At 39.7% G+C, this 17884-nt stretch overlaps 2 protein-coding genes across 2 annotated transcripts in view; one reads left to right on the top strand and one right to left on the bottom strand.

Moving 5' to 3' along the window:
* Nucleotides 1-1322: 1322 nt before the first annotated feature.
* Nucleotides 1323-5310, top strand: LOC138192211 (V-type proton ATPase subunit d 1-like). The gene is made up of 8 exons (XM_069139464.1): nucleotides 1323-1452; nucleotides 2021-2189; nucleotides 2625-2803; nucleotides 4098-4177; nucleotides 4338-4415; nucleotides 4493-4669; nucleotides 4780-4857; nucleotides 5137-5310. Exons 1-8 carry the CDS (start codon nucleotides 1323-1325, stop codon nucleotides 5308-5310), a joined length of 1065 nt encoding a protein of 354 aa, XP_068995565.1.
* Nucleotides 5311-5318: 8 nt separating this feature from the next.
* Nucleotides 5319-17884, bottom strand: part of LOC138192210 (uncharacterized) — a 41520-nt gene continuing 28954 nt past the window's right edge. The window contains exons 64-74 of the mRNA XM_069139463.1: nucleotides 17792-17884; nucleotides 17490-17694; nucleotides 16725-16912; nucleotides 16046-16143; nucleotides 14307-14491; nucleotides 7728-7927; nucleotides 7450-7618; nucleotides 6832-6941; nucleotides 6541-6666; nucleotides 5851-5977; nucleotides 5319-5742 (exon numbers count right to left, since the gene is read on the bottom strand). Of these exons, the coding sequence (XP_068995564.1) occupies nucleotides 5732-5742; nucleotides 5851-5977; nucleotides 6541-6666; nucleotides 6832-6941; nucleotides 7450-7618; nucleotides 7728-7927; nucleotides 14307-14491; nucleotides 16046-16143; nucleotides 16725-16912; nucleotides 17490-17694; nucleotides 17792-17884 (1512 nt within the window). The 3' untranslated portion in view covers nucleotides 5319-5731. The remainder of the gene's footprint in view (nucleotides 5743-5850; nucleotides 5978-6540; nucleotides 6667-6831; nucleotides 6942-7449; nucleotides 7619-7727; nucleotides 7928-14306; nucleotides 14492-16045; nucleotides 16144-16724; nucleotides 16913-17489; nucleotides 17695-17791) is intronic.

The raw sequence follows: 17884 nt of genomic DNA, 5'->3' as shown, positions 1-17884 counted from the left end.
TGAGTTGAAGTTTGTTTAAATTTTTTCTTTTGAAAATAAATAGAGTTTAAGCTTATATTATCTTTCTTTTTTTTTTTTTTTTTTTTAGCTGGGATGCCCCGAAATGCATATAAGTGTAGACTGTCAGTCCCCTTTTGTCTTGATTTAAAGGAGGAAATCCTCTTTGATTTAGGGACACTGGCTCAAATAAAAGCAAGAAAAAAAGTTATTTTGAAATGTTTGCTGGCAGCTATCTTGTGGACAAGCAGGGGCTGCTTTTTTCATCTTTTCCAGGACAATTATATGAAGAGAAGACAGGTAATAGAAATTAAGCCTACTTGTGGGGGGTCACATGTTTTTCCTGGAGAAAAATGTGTAAACACATGTCGACGTCAGTCTTTATGAGTTCCAAAACAAAGTGATTTTGCATCTCTTAAACCCTGTCCAGGCACTCAGTGTCCCAGACAAGATAATATCGTACGTGGACCAGTCTGCTTGTATTTTGATGTGACGTGAGGAAGAAGATGGATGTCTGATTGCACAAATAGGCACATCTGATGTCATGTAACAGTACCATTAATGTTTTAAATGATAGTCCATTTCACAGACAACATCTTTTGTTCCATTTGGCCTCCAAAACGATGACGCATGAAGACATTTTTAAGACAGAAAGGAGTCAAGTGTTGCTAAAAAAGAGCCTCACAGTCCAACCCTCTCTCCCTGATGGAGTAAACTATATGTCCACAGAGCTGAACACATGCACTGTGTCTTGTTGTGCAAGGCTAAATGGTGAAATCAAAAACAGTCTTGCATATATAGAGGTAGGATGCATGACAAAAGGTTAGCGATTATGTGTAACATAAATCTGTCTGCAGGAAACATAATAAATGTCACTAAAGTGCGTGATTGGAGTCTGCCTGTTTGATTTGGCACGGATATATGCAAAAATGTATTTACTGAGATTAACAGAACATAAATATAATTTTACCTAATGTTTGTTTTGCTTCATTCCTAAAAACACGAGATATCATGTTCTTTGATTTATATGATATCGCTATTTTCTACAAAGAAAAAATCTCTCTCTTCTTACAGAGGAGAGTAGTCCAAAACCGGTCAGCGATGAACATACACATCCAGACTGAGTGCACTAGACAACAGGAATTGAGATGACAAACACTTTTAGAGCAGCTTTGGAATTTCTTGGTATCAAAGAGGAAGGGAAAATTACCGCATGAGTGTTAGTCAGAGAGGGAATAATGCAGAAGTTACTGTAAAAAAAAACAAAAAGAAACTCATTAAACTACTTTAACTTCGCTAGGCTTGTTGAGATCTCATACGGCATCATGGCTACGTGTCCAGAGCTCAGATTCAACGTGGATCACGGCTACCTGGAGGGTCTGGTTCGAGGAATGAAAGCTGGGATTTTGACTCAGACTGATTATCATAATCTGGCCCAGTGTGACACACTAGAGGGTAAGAATTTTCAATCACACATTTTGCCAATTTTTTTTTCCGTTTAGGCTTTGCCAACCTGCAATTATACCCTTTTTGAAGTTCTTGTCCCTGTGTGTGGGAGTGTTGTAGAAGTAGCTGAAGGTCATCCCACCTTGTCAACCCACTTTCTTCAGCTGGACCTCATTCATCAATGATATAATCTGGTTCTTCTCTCCAGGAATGAGGCATTCCTCTTTAGTGCGAGTTAGTAAAGTAATGAAGACCAGCTTAGTTTTATAGCTTCTACTGTATTTCAGATATGCACGCCCACTCATCAGTCATGGTTAGTATCAGCACAGCAAATGCATCTTCAAGAATCTTAAACTTCCTAACTGGGAACCATACATGTTTTTGTTTGTATCATTTATCATCAGCTGCAAAGTGTCTAACAAGTCGGCAAACTCAGAAATAGCTTTGTGTGAATTATACATAGAATTATGATTCACCTCTTCCTGGTCTTTTGCAACTGATAACTAAAAGGAAGCTGCTGAATTTAGAGCAGAGTGCAGTACTAAAGTTGGCAATGTGTTTCCTCTCTGCTCCTCAGACATGAAGCTCCACCTTCAGAGCACAGACTATGGTAAACTGCTGTCCTCGTCTGAAGACCTGACTGTGTCTTTAGTGGACAATAAACTGAGGGAGAATCTGGTGACTGAGTTCAGCTGCCTGCGCTCCAACGCCCTGCCTCCGCTCTCGACCTTCCTGGACTACATAACGTATGCGACTACGTCACAGACTGAAATTTATTATAATTTGTACAGATGTCACAGGATAAACAGATAAGCACATGACTCATTGGTTCACAGTAGATTTCTATCAACTCAACATTTTACATGCTTCAATCCCAAAGTAAAATGTGGGTTAGATGCTTCTATATGGATTCATTCTGCTATTAAGGTCCTGGGATTTACACTTGTAGCTGAAGAACACCAATTTTTATACAACAGAAACCTTGCTTTAGACACAGAAAGGCTTCTATTACATTATAATCCATTAAAATAAAAGAAAACACGTTTCACTGAACTACAAGCTTCCAGTTTTACAGTATGAGTAATGAAAGGCATAATTGTGTGAGAATATCAAAGGAAATGTCACATTAAATGTCATGCAGACAAAGAGACATCCACTTAGAGCTCTCTTTGTTGCTATAGTTACAGCTACATGATCGACAATGTAGTGATGCTGATCACCGGGGCCCTGAAGCAGAGAGATGTGGCAGAGCTGCTCCCACTGTGTCACCCGCTGGGAGCTTTTGACCAAATGGCAGCGGTGAGAATCGCCAGCACCCCAACTGAGCTCTACTCAGCCATCCTGGTGGACACTCCGTTAGGTAACCTGTTTGTCAAAAGATGATTAACATTATGGTGATAACAAATAGAGACCATCACCAGCTTGCAGCAGAAATGGAGGTTAAGTTTTAGTTGAATGGAAGCCCATTCATGATTGAAGAGAAAAAAAAAAATACTAACTTACACTGTAAACTTCAACTGTCTTGCTCTTCTAAAAAAAATTATTAGAAACTGCTTACATGCTAAACCGTTAGTTTAGTCCAGAATAGTAACAAACGTTTCAGTACCACCTAATAAAAATTATCTGATGATGACCCTCATTAAACTGGACATTTGTCAGTTCAGAAGAAAGTTTTTAATCACGCAATGAAATACTTTGTGTTTTAAGTAAACAGAATTATATGCACCCATCACTAATATTTATCAAATTGTATGTACTAGAAAATAATAAGTTATTAAAAAGACAACATGGTGGCAGTTGTTCAGCAAAACACTAGAAATCTCGCCAGTTTCTTATATTTAACATGAACACAAAATGTTCATTTTATTGAAAGAATATATAAAAATGACTCCAAAAAAACAATACTGTTTTGAGTTCAGTCAACTATTGAACGTGTAAAGTGTATGTGTTGTAAATTGAATTTAATCAAATTAGGCTGTATCAGCCACAAAGATTTCGTACACCGAATTAAAATACCAAACCTTAATTACATAACATAAAAAAGTTACGTAAATGTGGGATGGTTTTGTCTTTTTGGCAATTCTCAACATTTGTATTGACTTTATATATTTTTTTTTTCTCTAAAGAAAATGGATTGGTGGAAAATAGTTACAATTTTTACTTATTATCTTTCAATTTTACCTAAAAAGTACACAAAATGTGTCAGGATGAGCTTGTTGATTTGGTAAGGAGTTGTAGGGCTTTTTGGTTAACTTCTCTAAACACTAAATACATGAACAAGCTAGGTTAGTACCAGTCAGTAAATAGTGCTTCACGTACATTTTTTCTTATGGCAGCCAGTTTCTTTTATGATCTGTGGCTAATTTGCATCAGACAGGGGCCGGGTTGGGGTTACTCTCCAATCAAATAAGCCTAATGTCAGTTGGCAGCACAGCTGATTTTTTGATTTTTACCACTTTGGACTTCTGTGGCTCTCCAGTCTCAGAATGGCACTAATGCACTCACAAACAAATCCAAGGCCTGAACAATTCCTGTTTTTTATCATCTCTAACTTTTCCTGGCAGGAACAGGCTTTCATGTCTACCAGCAATAACATATTTACTGCATACTTACTACCAAACTGGGACTCACTCTATTATTTTTCTGTGTCATAGCTCCGTTTTTCCAGGATGCTGCATGCGAGTCCAACCTGAATGAAATGGAAGCCGAGATCCTGAGAAACAAACTGTATAAGGTGACAAGAGAGTGACGTAAAATGTCAGGACTACCATAACTCACCTTGATGTCTATGTCAGAGTGCATATGTTCATATAAACCCTGTGCTGTAGCTTTTACCACTGTATCAAACCTGTTTTTTAGATTTGGTCTGATCTCTGTGCTTTCTTTTCTCAAAGGCATATTTAGAGTCTTTCCACTCTTTCTGCAAGAACATGGGTGGTTCCACAAAGGATACGATGTGCCCTGTCCTGGAGGTACTAAGACACTGTTTTCACTTAAGTTTTAAAATCTGTCTCACTGTAAATGCTTCATGAATTTATGTGTGCTGCAGTTTGAGGCGGACAGGCGGGCCTTCGTCATCACGGTAAACTCCTTCGGGACAGATCTCAGTGGGGCAGACAGGAGCGCGCTCTATCCATCTTGTGGCAAACTTTACCCTGAAGGGCTGCGACTCCTGGCTGCGGCTGAGGACCACGATCAGGTCAAAGCTGTGGCTGACTGTTACCCAGTGAGTCTGACCTCATCAATGAGGACTCCCAATGGGAGCTGTGGCTGAGTTGTTGTTGCAGCTAACTTAAATCAAACAAGTGTTTGACTTTAATTTAAACTTCCCTGCAGGACTACAAAATCATTTTTGATGACCCCGAGCCAGGATCAGATTTTAAGACTCTTGAAGACAGATTCTTTGAACAAGAGGTAACATAACTTTTCTGTCTGTCAGTCCTGCTAGTCAAACAGTACAAATATTTGGATGAAACAACACATTTCACACTTCTGCTTTTTAAAAGTAATAATTTGAAATTTATTTCAAAAATTATGGCCAGTTTGTTTCGATTACTCGTGATATAAAAAGTGAATATTTGTATAAACTGTCCAGTGGGTGGATTCTTTCTGTTAGATGGATGTAAACCTGCCTTTTTTTTTTTTTTTTTTTTTTTTACCTCTAAACAAATTTATATTTGCTATTCTTCCCAGGTCAGGCTGAATATACTTGCTTTCCTGCAGCAGTTCCACTTTGGAATATTTTACTCCTACATCAAACTGAAGGAGCAGGAGAGTCGTAACATCGTCTGGATTGCTGAGTGCGTCACACAGAGACAGAAGTCCAAGATACACAACTACATCCCAATCTTCCAGGGAGACAAATAACTGAGCAATGAAGAGAAATACATGTATTTAACATACATATCATACAACAAAGTAATAAATGTCGTTTATAAAACTGTAAAAAAAAGATATTGTGGATCTCTTTAGTGTGGTCGTGGGGATTAGTTACTATGGTAACACTAAAGTCAGTCTTCAATATCTTCAGTGTTTGTACTACAGAACACAGAAAATAAAAAAAGAGGTCTTATGATTATAAAAAAAAACTACTTGCTATAGTTAGCACATTCACATAATTGGCATAACATCTGCTCAAAGTGTACATCACAGGAAAAATATCAATGTGTAACCATACTATGGAATAATGTGGGACAACCAGTGGTATACAAGTGTAAATTTGCCCATTTTAGCAGCAAACAGAGGTCACAAATTTGTCATCTTTGCTGTCCATTAGCTTGACCCTCCTTCATACTTTCACTGAAACAAAAGAAAAACAAGATGTGTAAAAAAAAAAAAATATATATATATATATATATATTGTATTTATATAAAACGTGGCACATGTTGTGAAATGGTCAAACTTACAGCACTGGACGGGGACCTCCAGTGGTATGTAGTTCTGCTGGCAGAGATGAGCGAAGGCAGATGCTAATCTGCAAGGTGCTCTGGAGGAGCTCAACTCACAAACGGCCAAGAACTGACCAGGATCCACCTGACAACACAGACACGCTGTTGTAAACATGGAGCGCAGAATCATTCAAAAACAGTGCCACTATATCAAACTGAAGCAAATCAGCCAGATTTTCAAATGTAGTTCACCATGTTTTCAACTTTCTCCCTGACCAAACATTTGTTTTGCAGTAAATGTACAATTCGAATACATTTGAATTTAGCTGAAAATATATACATTTATTATTAAGCACTTTTCCTGGGCAGAACCAATACCTGATGTTCGTCTCTTTCCTTCATTGGCATGCAAGTGAAACTTATAAGTGCAGCTTATGCTTCTTTTTTTTTTAACCACGTGAGCTTTTCCCATGATGTTCAGCTAATGAATGCCTTATCTTGGCAATGGAATCCATTAACAGCAAGGAAATGTCAAGACTGTCTTGTGTGTGCCAGGCCAAACAGATGTTTTCAGTGTCTTCCACATACCTCCCCACATTTACCCCACTAGTCAATGATGAAATTCATGAATCTCTCAGTGCCCGCTAATTTTAAGTTAATTACGGGTAAGAAAGTCCTGATATATGCTAACTGGGTTTTTGTACTTACTACCCTGAAACAGGAACTCAGCGGAGAATCGGGAGAAGAGAACATGAAGTCACAGCTCACTGGGTTCATGGCTACTTTAGAAATGTGCTCTGCTGTAGCTGGAGGTTTGGTGCACTTTGGTTTGATCTAAAGACAAAGACAAGTGGTCAAACTGCAGGTGAGAGACGGAAACCTTCCGGTCAACAAAACTCCACCAACACAATCGTGCAAATATTTATAAATACAAGATTTTAGAATTTAATTTGATAACGCCTCAACAAACCAACACTGCCAGTCCCTCACCCATCCTACCTGCCAGCTGTGGAAAAAATCCACCAAGTTCTTAGCTTGAGATCCATCAGGCAAAGGAAAATCATTCCCAGACTCATTGTCATTCGTACCAAAGAGACCAGTAGATTGCCCTGTGCAGAAAAAAAACAACATATAAATGTGCAGCCCAATATCACGCCAAAGCATTTAATACAATATTGGTCCACTGGTCAATGTCATGTTTTGCCTCGCCAAGATATGAAAAGTAAACGCTTGTTTAACCAGAGTCAAAGCAGGAGCTCATGTGTAGATCTGTACATCAACTCAGTGAGAAAGCAAAGGTCAACATGAATTTCTTTTAAGTAACACAAGTAAGTTACATACATACCTATATCAAATGATCTATTTTAACACACAATGTTATCTTTTTCTAAACAAGTGTTTTTTGGGCTCAAACCTAAGGCACTTTTCTTTGCGTGCCCAGGTGAGGCAAAACATGATAATGAAACTGTATCATACATTATCTGCTAATGTGTGCCAGAGCATGAAGTATGCAACTACTAACAATGGATGTGTTAATGCAACGACTAACTACAGATGTGTTTATGCAACTACTAACTACAGATGTGTTTACAACAAGTCACATTGAATCTTTCCTACCATGTGACCATCCATCCAGAGTGAAGCTGCACATTTCCAACGACAGGTCACATGACACTGACCCTCCGTTCGGACTGGACAGTTGCACAGTATTCGACCCTCTCCTGACAGCCAGTCCATCATCACCGTGAAATGTGTGTGTAACAGCATGGTTGCAGTCTGCCTTCACCTGAGACACAAACATCTTCTTTATCTGTCTGCTGCATTGTTCACTGCACAAAGCTGTTGTAACGGTTCAGTGAGGGACGCAACACAACACAAATGAGACACATAGCTACCTGTCCGTTGTGCTGAATGTTGACTGTGCTGTTACTCATTCGTATCAGGAGGAAACTCTGTGGGTCTGCATTAAGCAGCAGCGTGAATGAGGGGTCAGCGCCGACATCTTGGGCGAGGAGCAGTGGACACGAACCCGGCAGCTCATACAAGTGACCATCGAACGTTACTACAAACTGATCTGCCACCAACAAAGCGTGATCTTTGGGAGAGAGACAAAGCGACTTGTCAGCGTGCAATGCTACTGCCTTTGCAATTTAATCAATCCCTTGTAGCATTTTATTTACAACTACATCATTTTCAAAGTAAACACATAATTTAGCAAGTTGTGTAACAATCTGTATGAGGTCATTGTAAAATTTCTACTGAGCTTCAGCCGGCCAGCCACCCAGACACAATCCATGAAGACACTTCGATAAACTTGGGAATTAATTTTCCCATCAATGGTGGTGAGTAGCCCCGGGTCCAGAGGCACACATCATTTGGCTCCCTCCACTGTACCTCAGCGTAGGGATGATGTTTTCATGTTGGCATGCAGTGCCCTTTACACAACATAAATAGCGCTGTATGCTCTTTCCAAACTGTTTAACTTCAGCTTCATTAATCTCCAGAACATTTACTCTGACTGTCATGTCAACGTGTTTCTTGGCTAACGGTGGACTGAAGGATATCTCGTGTCTTTGAGATTACCTTCTAATAGTTTCCAGCTTCATGAAAACATATCTTTTTGTTTTTCAGGAGATGCATGGTTCACATCAGCAGATGCTTCTTGTCAACAGCAAACATCAGAGAACCTGAACTCACCCCTTCAAAGTTGTTTTCACTGATCTGACACTAACTCCTCACCCCAGTTAGATCTTATTGATTTCATAAGCCGATGGGTCCATATACTTTCTCCAACCTACACCGTGAATATTTGAGTGATATATTCAATATGGACAATAACAAAACAATGATCTGTGGTAATTTGTTAAAACAGATTATGTTTGTGACTTAGACAATCTGACCATATTCTAGGACAAATTTCTACATATAATAAGTTTAATTTTTCTTTCCACTGTTTTTAGAGAATAAATGTTCCAATAATAAAGGAAATGGTGGTGGAAGTCAATACTTGCTTATAAATTCAAGCACAACTGAGATGGAACTAAAATAACAAAAAAAATCCTGAACTTTGTTTGACATTTTTATGATGTACAGTGCTGTGAAAAAGTATCGACACGCCACCTGACTTCTTCTGTTTGTGTTTATCTCGAACTAAACTGTGTCCCATCGTCAAACCAAATCTAACATAAAAAATGATAAATGTATCAACACCAACTGGGTCTGTGTGAAAAGTGTTTTCACACCCTTGGTTATTAAATCCCTAAAACTACCATACAGCATTGATAAATGGTTGCAGCTGGACACACACACACACACACACACACACACACACACACACACAGGCCTGATTACTACCAGATCTGTTCAATCAAATCATCACTTAGATACTGTATATTACTTGGCTCAAAGGTCCCACCAGTAGCACACTATGCCAAAATCAAAAGAGATTTCAGAGGCGATAAAGAAGAAGGTGATTCAAATGAATCATTGTGGGAAGAATTACAAAGTTATTTCTAAAGCTCTGGGACTTCACAGATCCACATTGAGAGATGTTATCAACAACTCAAGCTGACTTGGTGGTGAGTGAACTCTCCCAGAACTGGCCGTCCTTCCAATGTTCCTCTGAAGCATGCTGAAAACTCATGCAGGAAGTCACAACAGATGTAAGGCATGTTTACCACTGTGTTGCATCACCTCTTCTTTTAAACGTTTGGGGACTGAGACCAGTTTCTAGAGTTTTGAAAGTGAAATGTTCTCCCATTCTTGCCTGATATATGATTTTAGCTGTTCTACAGTTCGGGGTCTCCTTTGTCGTATGTTTTGTTTCATGATGCACAAAATGTTTTCAATGAATGTCAGGTCTGGACTGCAGGAGGCCAGTTTAGTACCCAGACTCTTCTGCTATAGAGCCATGCTGTTGTAAAATGTGAAGAATGCGGTTTCCCTGAAAAAGACGGTGTATGGGTGACAGCATATGTTGCTCCAAAACCTGTATACATTGTTGAGGATTAATGATGCCCTCCCAGATGTGCAAGTTACTCATGCAACGTGCACTAATGGATCTCATACCATCACAGATGCTGGCTTTTTAACTGTGTGCTGACAACAAGCTGGGTGGTCCCGCTCCTCTTTAGCCTGAAGGTCGTGGCATCCATGATTTCCAAAGAGAATTACAAATTTTGATTTGTCAGACCACAGGACTGTTTTCCACTTTGCCGCAGTCCATTTTAAATTAGTTTGGGCCTAGAGAAGGCAGCAGTGTTTCTGGATCATGTTTATACTGTATATGGTTTCTTATTTGCATGGTAGAGTTTTAACCAGCATTTGTGGATACAGCAATAAACTGTGTTTACAGACGTTTACAGATTTTCAGAAGTGTTTCTTAGCCCACACCATGATTTACACTACAGAATTGGGTCTGTTTTTAATGCAGTGCAGCCTAAAGGCCTGAAGATCATAGCCATCCAATATGGGTTTTCGGCCTTGTCCCTTAATTAGAGATTCCTCCAGATTTTCAGAATCTTTTTATGATTTTTTTTTTTTTTGTACATAAATGATGAAATTCTCTAATTTGTTGCGATTTTGAGGAACATTATTCTTAAATTGTTGCACTATTTGCCAATGCAGTCTTTCACAGTGGTGAACTTCTCCCCATCCTCACTGCTTCGAGACTCTGCCTCTCTGAAGCTCTTTTTATCCTCAAAAATGTTACTGATCTGTTTGCATTATTTGCAAATCATTGCATTCTGTTTTTATTTACATTTTACACAGTGTCCCAACTTCTTTGGAAACGGGGTTGTACTTCTAATCCCTAAAAACATTAAGTTTCGTCTGAATTTTGCCACAACACACCTTTATGACCCTCAAATCTTTTGTGAGAATGTTGTGCTGATGAATTCAAGAATTCCATACCTCTGAAAAGGTAGGAAATTAAGTTTGAAAGTTTTGGCAAAGTCAAAATCCAGACCTGGACGTTATTCTAACTGAATTATCAGATTTTTTTTATCTGATTTAGTGCTGAGTTCAGATAAAGTGATGATAGTGGGTGACTTTAACGTTCATGTTGACGTGGACAAAGGCAGCCTCAGTTCTGCTTTCAGCTCATTATTAGATTCTATTGGCTTTTCTCAGAATGTAAATAAACCCACTCACCGTGGTAACCACACCCTCCATCTGGTTCTGTCATATGGCATGGAAACTGAAAATGTAATTATATTTTCTCAAAACCCTGTTTTGTCAGACCACTTCTTATTAACATTTGAAGTTACAATAATGGACCACACAGCATGTGGGAATAAATCCCACTACAGTAGATGTCTGACAGATAATGCCATGACCAAGTTTAAGGAAGCAGTTACATGCTTATCCTCTTCAATGCCGTGTGTTAAAGCAGTGGAAGACATCTACGTTGATCTTAGTCCCACACAAGTATATCATCTGGTAGAAAACACTGCAGTATCTCTGCGCACAACTCTAGATAATGTCACCCCTCTGAAGAAGAGAGTAATGAATCAGAGGAAGTTGTCTCTGTGGTACAACTCACAATTACGCTCTGCTGGGCAGGCGACTAGAAAGCAGGAAAGGAAATGACGTTCCACTAATTTATAAGAATTTCACCTGCCTGGAAAGATAGTCTAATATTATATAAGAAAGCTCTTCGTAAGGCCGGGACTTTATATTACACATCATTAATAGAGGAAAACAAGAATAACCCCAGGTTTATTTTCAGCACTGTCGCCAGGCTGACAAAGAGTCACAGCTTGGTTGAGCCGTCTATTCTTTCAGCTCTCAGCAGTAATAACTTCATCAACTTCTTTACTAATAAAATTCTTACTATTAGGGAGAGAATCGGGCCGACCCTTCCTGCCACTGTCACTGATGTGATGTTAAGCACAGCAGCCCTGAAAGCAACTGTAGGACCAGATGTATACTTGGAAAATGTCTCTCCTGTTGAGCTCTCGAGTTAACTAGAATTATTTCTTCATCTGGATCCTCTAGCTGTCTGTTAGATCCCATCCCAACTAAACTTTTTAAGGAAGTCTTCCCTTTAATCAATACTTCCATATTAGATCAGATCAACCTATCTATTATAACCGGCTATGTACCGCAGGCTTTTAAAGTGCCTGTAATTAAACCTCTACTGAAAAAGCCGACTCTTGATCCAGTTGTTTTAGGAAACTACAGACCAATTTCCAACCTGACGTTTATTTCTAAAATCTTTGAAAAAGTTGTTGCAAATCAACTTTTTGATCATTTACAAAGGAATGATCTGTTTGAAGATTTTCAGTCAGGCTTTAGGGTTCATCATAGCACAGAAACAGCTCTGGTGAAAGTTACTAACGACCTTTTATTAGCCTCAGATAATGGACTCATCTCTGTACTTGTTCTTCTGGACCTCAGTGCTGCTTTTGATACGATTGATCATACGATCTTATTACAGAAATTAGAAGATGTTACGAGGATTAAAGGAACTGCATTAGACTGATTCAAATCCTACTTATCAGATAGATTCCAGTTTTTTCATATCAACAATGAGTCTTCCAGACAAACAAGAGTTAGTTATGGAGTTCCACAGGGCTCAGTGTTAGGCCCAATACTACATGCTTCCATTAGGAGATGTCATCAGGAAGCACTGCATAAACTTCCATTGTTATGCAGATGACACTCAGCTATATCTTTCTATAAAACCAGATGCAACTAATCAGTTGGTAAAACTTGAAGCCTGTCTAAAAGACATAAAGGCCTGGATGACCAAAAACTTCCTGCTTCTAAATTCAGACAAAACGGAAGTTATTGTACTTGGTCCTAAACAACTCAGAAACTCTTTCTGTAATCACTTAGTTACTCTAGATGACGTCTTCTTGGCCTCCAGCAAAACTGTGAGGAACCTTGGAGTCATCTTTGATGAGGATTTGTCCTTTAGACACCAGATAAAGCAAATCTCCAGAACTGCCTTCTTTCATCTACGTAATATTAATAAAATCAGGAAAATCCTTCCTCAGCGTGATGCAGAAAAACTCATTAATGCATTTGTTACTTCCAGGCTGGATTATTGTAATTCCTTGTTGTTAGGATGTTAGGAAAATAATCATTAAAAACCCTGCAGTTGATCCAAAATGCTGCAGTAAGAGTACTGATGGGATTTAGCAAGAGAAATCATATTTCTCCTGCTTTAGCTTCTCTTCACTGGCTTCCTGTGAAATCAAGAATAGAATTTAAAATTCTGTTGACGATTTACAAAGCTCTACATGACCCGGCTCCATCATATCTTAGAGATCTTATAGAACCATATAATCCTAGCAGAGCACTTCTCTCTCAGGATGCTGGTCTACTTGTGGTTCCTAGAGTTTACAGAAGTAGAATGGGAGGCAGAGCCTTCAGTTTTCAGGCTCCTCTCCTGTGGAACCAACCAGCTCCCAGTTTGTGTTCGAGGGGCAGAAACCCTCTCCAGCTTAAGATTAGACTCAAAACTTTCCTTTTTGACAAAGCCTATAGTTAGAGCTGGCTCAGGTAGACCTGAACCAACCCTTAGTTATGCTGTTATAGGCCGAGGCTGCTGGGGGACCTTGTTACATGCTGAGCTTCTTTTCTTTCCTCCTACTCTTTAACTTACTCATACCTCACCATCTTTTTCTCTCCCATAGTTTTTCCTTATTATCTGTTGTCTCCCCATTCAGTTCCCTCGCTCGCATAGTTTCTCTTCTTTCTTTTGCAGATATCCCGTCATGGAGCTGCATGTCGCTGCCCTGCGCTTGTCATCTCCACCAACAGTTCTTCTCTTGTATCTCTATGCTGTCCTTTTCTCTCTCTGCTCTCCTCTCACCCCAACCCGTTGAGGCAGATGGCCGCCCACCTCTGAGCCTGGTTCTGTCGGAGGTTTCTTCCTGTTCAGAGGGAGTTTTTCCTTCCCTCTGTTGGAGGTTTTTCTCCCTTAAAGAGGAGTTTTTTCCTTCCTAGCTTATGTGGGAATTGTTGAATTGTTGGGTTTCTCTGTATAATATTGTAAAGTTCTGCTGTAAGAACTTTAATGTGTTAAGTGCCATGAAATAACCTGTGTTGTGATTTGGCGCTATATAAATAAAATTGAATTGAATTGAATTGAATATTGCGGGAAGAGCAGTTCATGGTCATAAAACCTTAAATGTGGCCGCAGTAAAGCACCTCTGCAAAGAAGAGTAGGCCAAAAATCCACCAACAGAGACTAATCTCCAGTTATCAGATGGGTTTGGTTGCAGTTGTTGCTGCCAAAGGTTGCATAACTAGCTATTAAGTTCAGTATTATCACATTGGTGATGTAAGTAGTAGATAACCTTTTTGGATTGCCCTTGTTTTGTGTTGAGTTTTGTTGGAAGATTTACCGCAGTTTAAAAAGAGATACACACAAAACCAGAAGAAATCGGGAGAGGGTCCAATACTTTTTCATGGCGCTGTAATAAACTTGTAAGACTAACACTGTTGTTAAAATGTCATCTTACGGGAGAAAGGGCTGTCCATGATCTTCCTCTTCAGACGATAAAGTTCGGCAGTGGGTCTGACGGAGGCGAGGGCCTGCAGAGGCCTCAGGAGCCACTCCTCCAGAAGGATCTCCATCAGCCCGGCTTCGGCCAGCCTGGACCAGGGGAGCAGTGGCAGTGGCACCGACATGATCACTGAACATTCGCTGGAAAAAAACAAAACAAGAAACTTTGAACAAAATGTCTTACTGGAATAATTTTCATACATCTGTTTTGCTTTGCCACAACATTTGGTCATTTAACAGCAAATGCTAAACTTTGAAGTTTAAAATGACACAACTGTTCATTGCTTCTTAAATAAGGATTGATTTGGTAATTTACAGGCATCTGGGTTAAACACCTGGGTTACATATAATATTAGCTTAAAGTGCATTGCAGTAACTATATTTCAACATGAAGAACCTGCTTTAAACCAGTCCATGAAATACTTCTGAAATACTGTGAACAGATATGCATCTAAAAAACAACTAAATCTATTCCAGATTTTGCTTGTTTTTACTACAAAATAGTGAGTTATGGTAGGTAGGTAGGTAGGTATTTACTTTATTAATCCTCGAGGGGAAATTTTTTCGCTACAGCAGCATACAGAAGCAATAAGATAATAATAGAAATAATAGAATAAAATAATAGAATAGAATAGAATAATAGAAAAGCAATAAAATAGCAGTAAATAGCAGTAAAAAATATAAAATATAAAATGCACAGTATATACAGTACATTATATATCTATATATATTATATACAAACAAACCAAGAAACACAGTCAACATATATATATATATATGTATATATATATATATATATATACAGTACAGTATATATCTATATATATTATATACAAACAAACCAAGAAACACAGTCAACAGTGTTATTGTACTGTGATGGATTTTGCCAGAGGTGAGTTATTGTACAGTCTTATTGCAGTGGGCAGGAATGATCTCCTGTATCTGTCCTTGTGACAGCGGAGCTGGAGGAGTCTTTTGGAGAAAGTGCTCCGCTGTCCCTGCAGCAGGTGGTGGAGAGGGTGGTCAGGATTATCCAATATGGATAATAGTTTGTTCAGCGTCCTCCTCTCCACCACCTTTTCCAGGATGTCCAGTTTGTAGCCGATGATGGAGCCGGCCTTCTTAACCAGTTTGTTAAGTCTGTTGGTGTCTCCGGCTCCAATGCTGCTCCCCCAGCAGACCCCAGCGAAGTACAATGCACTGGCCACAACAGACTGGTAGAACATCTCCAACATCTCGCTGCACACATTGAAGGATCGAAGTTTCCTCAAGAAAAAGAGTCGACTCATCCCCTTCTTGTAGACAGCGTTGATGTTGGTCTTCCAGTTCAGTCTGTTGTCATGGAGACACCGAGGTACTTGTACTCCTCAACCATGTCCACCTCCTCTCCCAGAACTCTCAGCGGTTGTGGAGCCGTCGTCTTCCTCCTGAAGTCGACCACCATCTCTCTGGTCTTGGCCACGTTCAGGAGCAGGTGATTCCTTCCCACCCACTCCACAAAGTCCTCCACTACTGCCCTGTACTCATCCTCCCGTCCATCCCATATACATCCGACCACTGCAGAGTCATCAGAGAACTTCTGCAGATGGCAGGACTCTGAGTTGTATATGTTTGATTCTGACATGTTCAAGTAATTTTCTGAAAGAATGGACACAGGCAGCTTTTCTTTATGTAAGTCTCAGATATTTGCAGTACCTGGAGGAGAATTTGTAGACAGAAGCCAGTCGTCTCCTGACTCCAGACAGAGCCATGGCCAAACGGGTCTCAATCCAGTGGTAGGTATGCTGGCCTGCCTGATTGACATAGAAAACGAGAAATTAATGCACATTGATAAGAACATTTAAAGGATTTTATTGCATGTTACGACAGTTTGGAGTCTGATAGTAGATTTGGCCATATTTGGGATATAATGTTATATAACCTAGATATTAATATATCTTTATACATGATTCAAATATCAGTAATGGTTTGTCTTTGACTCCTCAACATCCAGCACATTTTTTATTTCCATACCCACTGAGTTATGTCAGGATTACTGGATGCAAAGTCACAAGTTTATGATCACGTTTTATGTTTTACTGACTGCACACAATGTAATTTAATTTGATGATGTACCTGCAATTAGGCATCTGGATAAGCTGTTGCCACAGTGTCCTGGCATATACAGGTTTCTCAAATCCAGGAAAATAACTCCTCCAAGTTTTTAAAATAAGACAATATATACACAAAACATAACCTGGACCGTCCAAAGGCACAGCTATAACTGGGATAATTGTGTGCATGTGCAAACATTGTAAAAAAAATATCTATAAATGCTTTACAAGAGCCAAAAAAGATTTTGTCTGTGGTCCAACACAAAACAGAATTTCCTCACCACATCCAAGGCGATGCTGAGTGTGGTGACGCCAGTTTGTGACAGCGGCCTCAGATGGGGGTTCTCCAGCAGAGCAGGCAGGACCTCCACCAGCCTCTCAGTCCACAACAAAACAGCCTCCCTCGATACCACCTCCAGCTTCTGGCCCCTCACATCCTGGTACACACCTGCCAGAGTGGCCAAGGGCCCTGAGAACAGGGTGCAAAAAACACAGCAGGGATTCAGTTACACTCATTCATACTTTATCACAGATGCCACTAAACTTACAGGAAACAAAACTGTGAGGGAAACGGGTCAAGACATCTCGAGAAAACAGGATTTCTGTGATCATGTTTGAAAAAAGCAATTATATATAAAAATAGAAATACTGACATGAGTGACAGAAAAGTTTGTTGTTATGTTTCAGATAAATAAGTAAAGGAAGAGAGGATTAGCTCTGCGTTTCTTGAAGAAATTAGATTTCTGCCTGTGAGGAAAGACAAAGACTGACTGGACTGCCCTCAAACTAAAAAACTAAAGAGCACGTTTCCAGCAACTAAATTTACTGTATATGCACAACCAGAGTACAGCAATCTGGCATTGTAGCTCATGTACCCGTTGGCAGTTTTCTACATGTATAAAAAAAGAAAAAGTACAGTATAAAATGTTATGGCATGGGAAATAGAGGTGCAGCAAAGGGTGCCTCTTTTCGTGTTTTTTAACAACACAAAATGTGGGGCCCCATCAAGCTGGCAGGACTGGTAAGCATAGTTGTTCTGCACTCACTCCTAAGCTCCTGTTGTCCCAGCAGCGAGGCGTGCTGCAGCAGACTCAGACAGCGAGGCAGGATGTCAGTCACGATGTGACGCAAGGGGCTGCTCTGCCACAGAGACGGCAAGCTTCTGTCTCTCTGCCCCAGCAGAGCCTCGCCTCGCTGGGCAACATGGAGAGGCACGGCACTCAACTCCTGCAGCAGCTGACTGTCTCTGGACTGAAGAAATAAAACAGAAGCAGTCACAGCTTTAAAAAACTAAGCCACCACATGCTTTTGTGTAAATGAAGCATCCTAGTTTGTGTGTTGTGGTTACCTGTCGTCTAAAATCTACGAGGAGATGCTGTAATGTCTTGATTCTCTCCAGAAGTTTGTTCTGTATCTGAGAGCTCAAATAGTGAACACGTTC

This window comes from Embiotoca jacksoni, unplaced genomic scaffold, assembly GCF_022577435.1.
Source record: "Embiotoca jacksoni isolate LCO1_2020_lvr unplaced genomic scaffold, fEmbJac1.0.p SCAF_83, whole genome shotgun sequence".
Taxonomy (NCBI): Eukaryota; Metazoa; Chordata; class Actinopteri; family Embiotocidae; genus Embiotoca; species Embiotoca jacksoni.
The sequence above is the reverse complement of the archived record's forward strand: the minus strand, read 5'-3'. Positions and strand labels throughout refer to the sequence as shown.

What these genes read in the sequence shown, in the direction of transcription:
- LOC138192211 (XM_069139464.1), top strand. Translation starts at nt 1,323, where the DNA reads ATGGCTACGTGTCCAGAGCTCAGATTCAACGTGGATCACGGCTACCTG. An exon ending in TGAGAAACAAACTGTATAAG is followed by an intron (nt 4,178 to 4,337) that starts GTGACAAGAGAG and finishes CTTTTCTCAAAG; the next exon opens with GCATATTTAGAGTCTTTCCA. An exon ending in CGATGTGCCCTGTCCTGGAG is followed by an intron (nt 4,416 to 4,492) that starts GTACTAAGACAC and finishes TGTGTGCTGCAG; the next exon opens with TTTGAGGCGGACAGGCGGGC.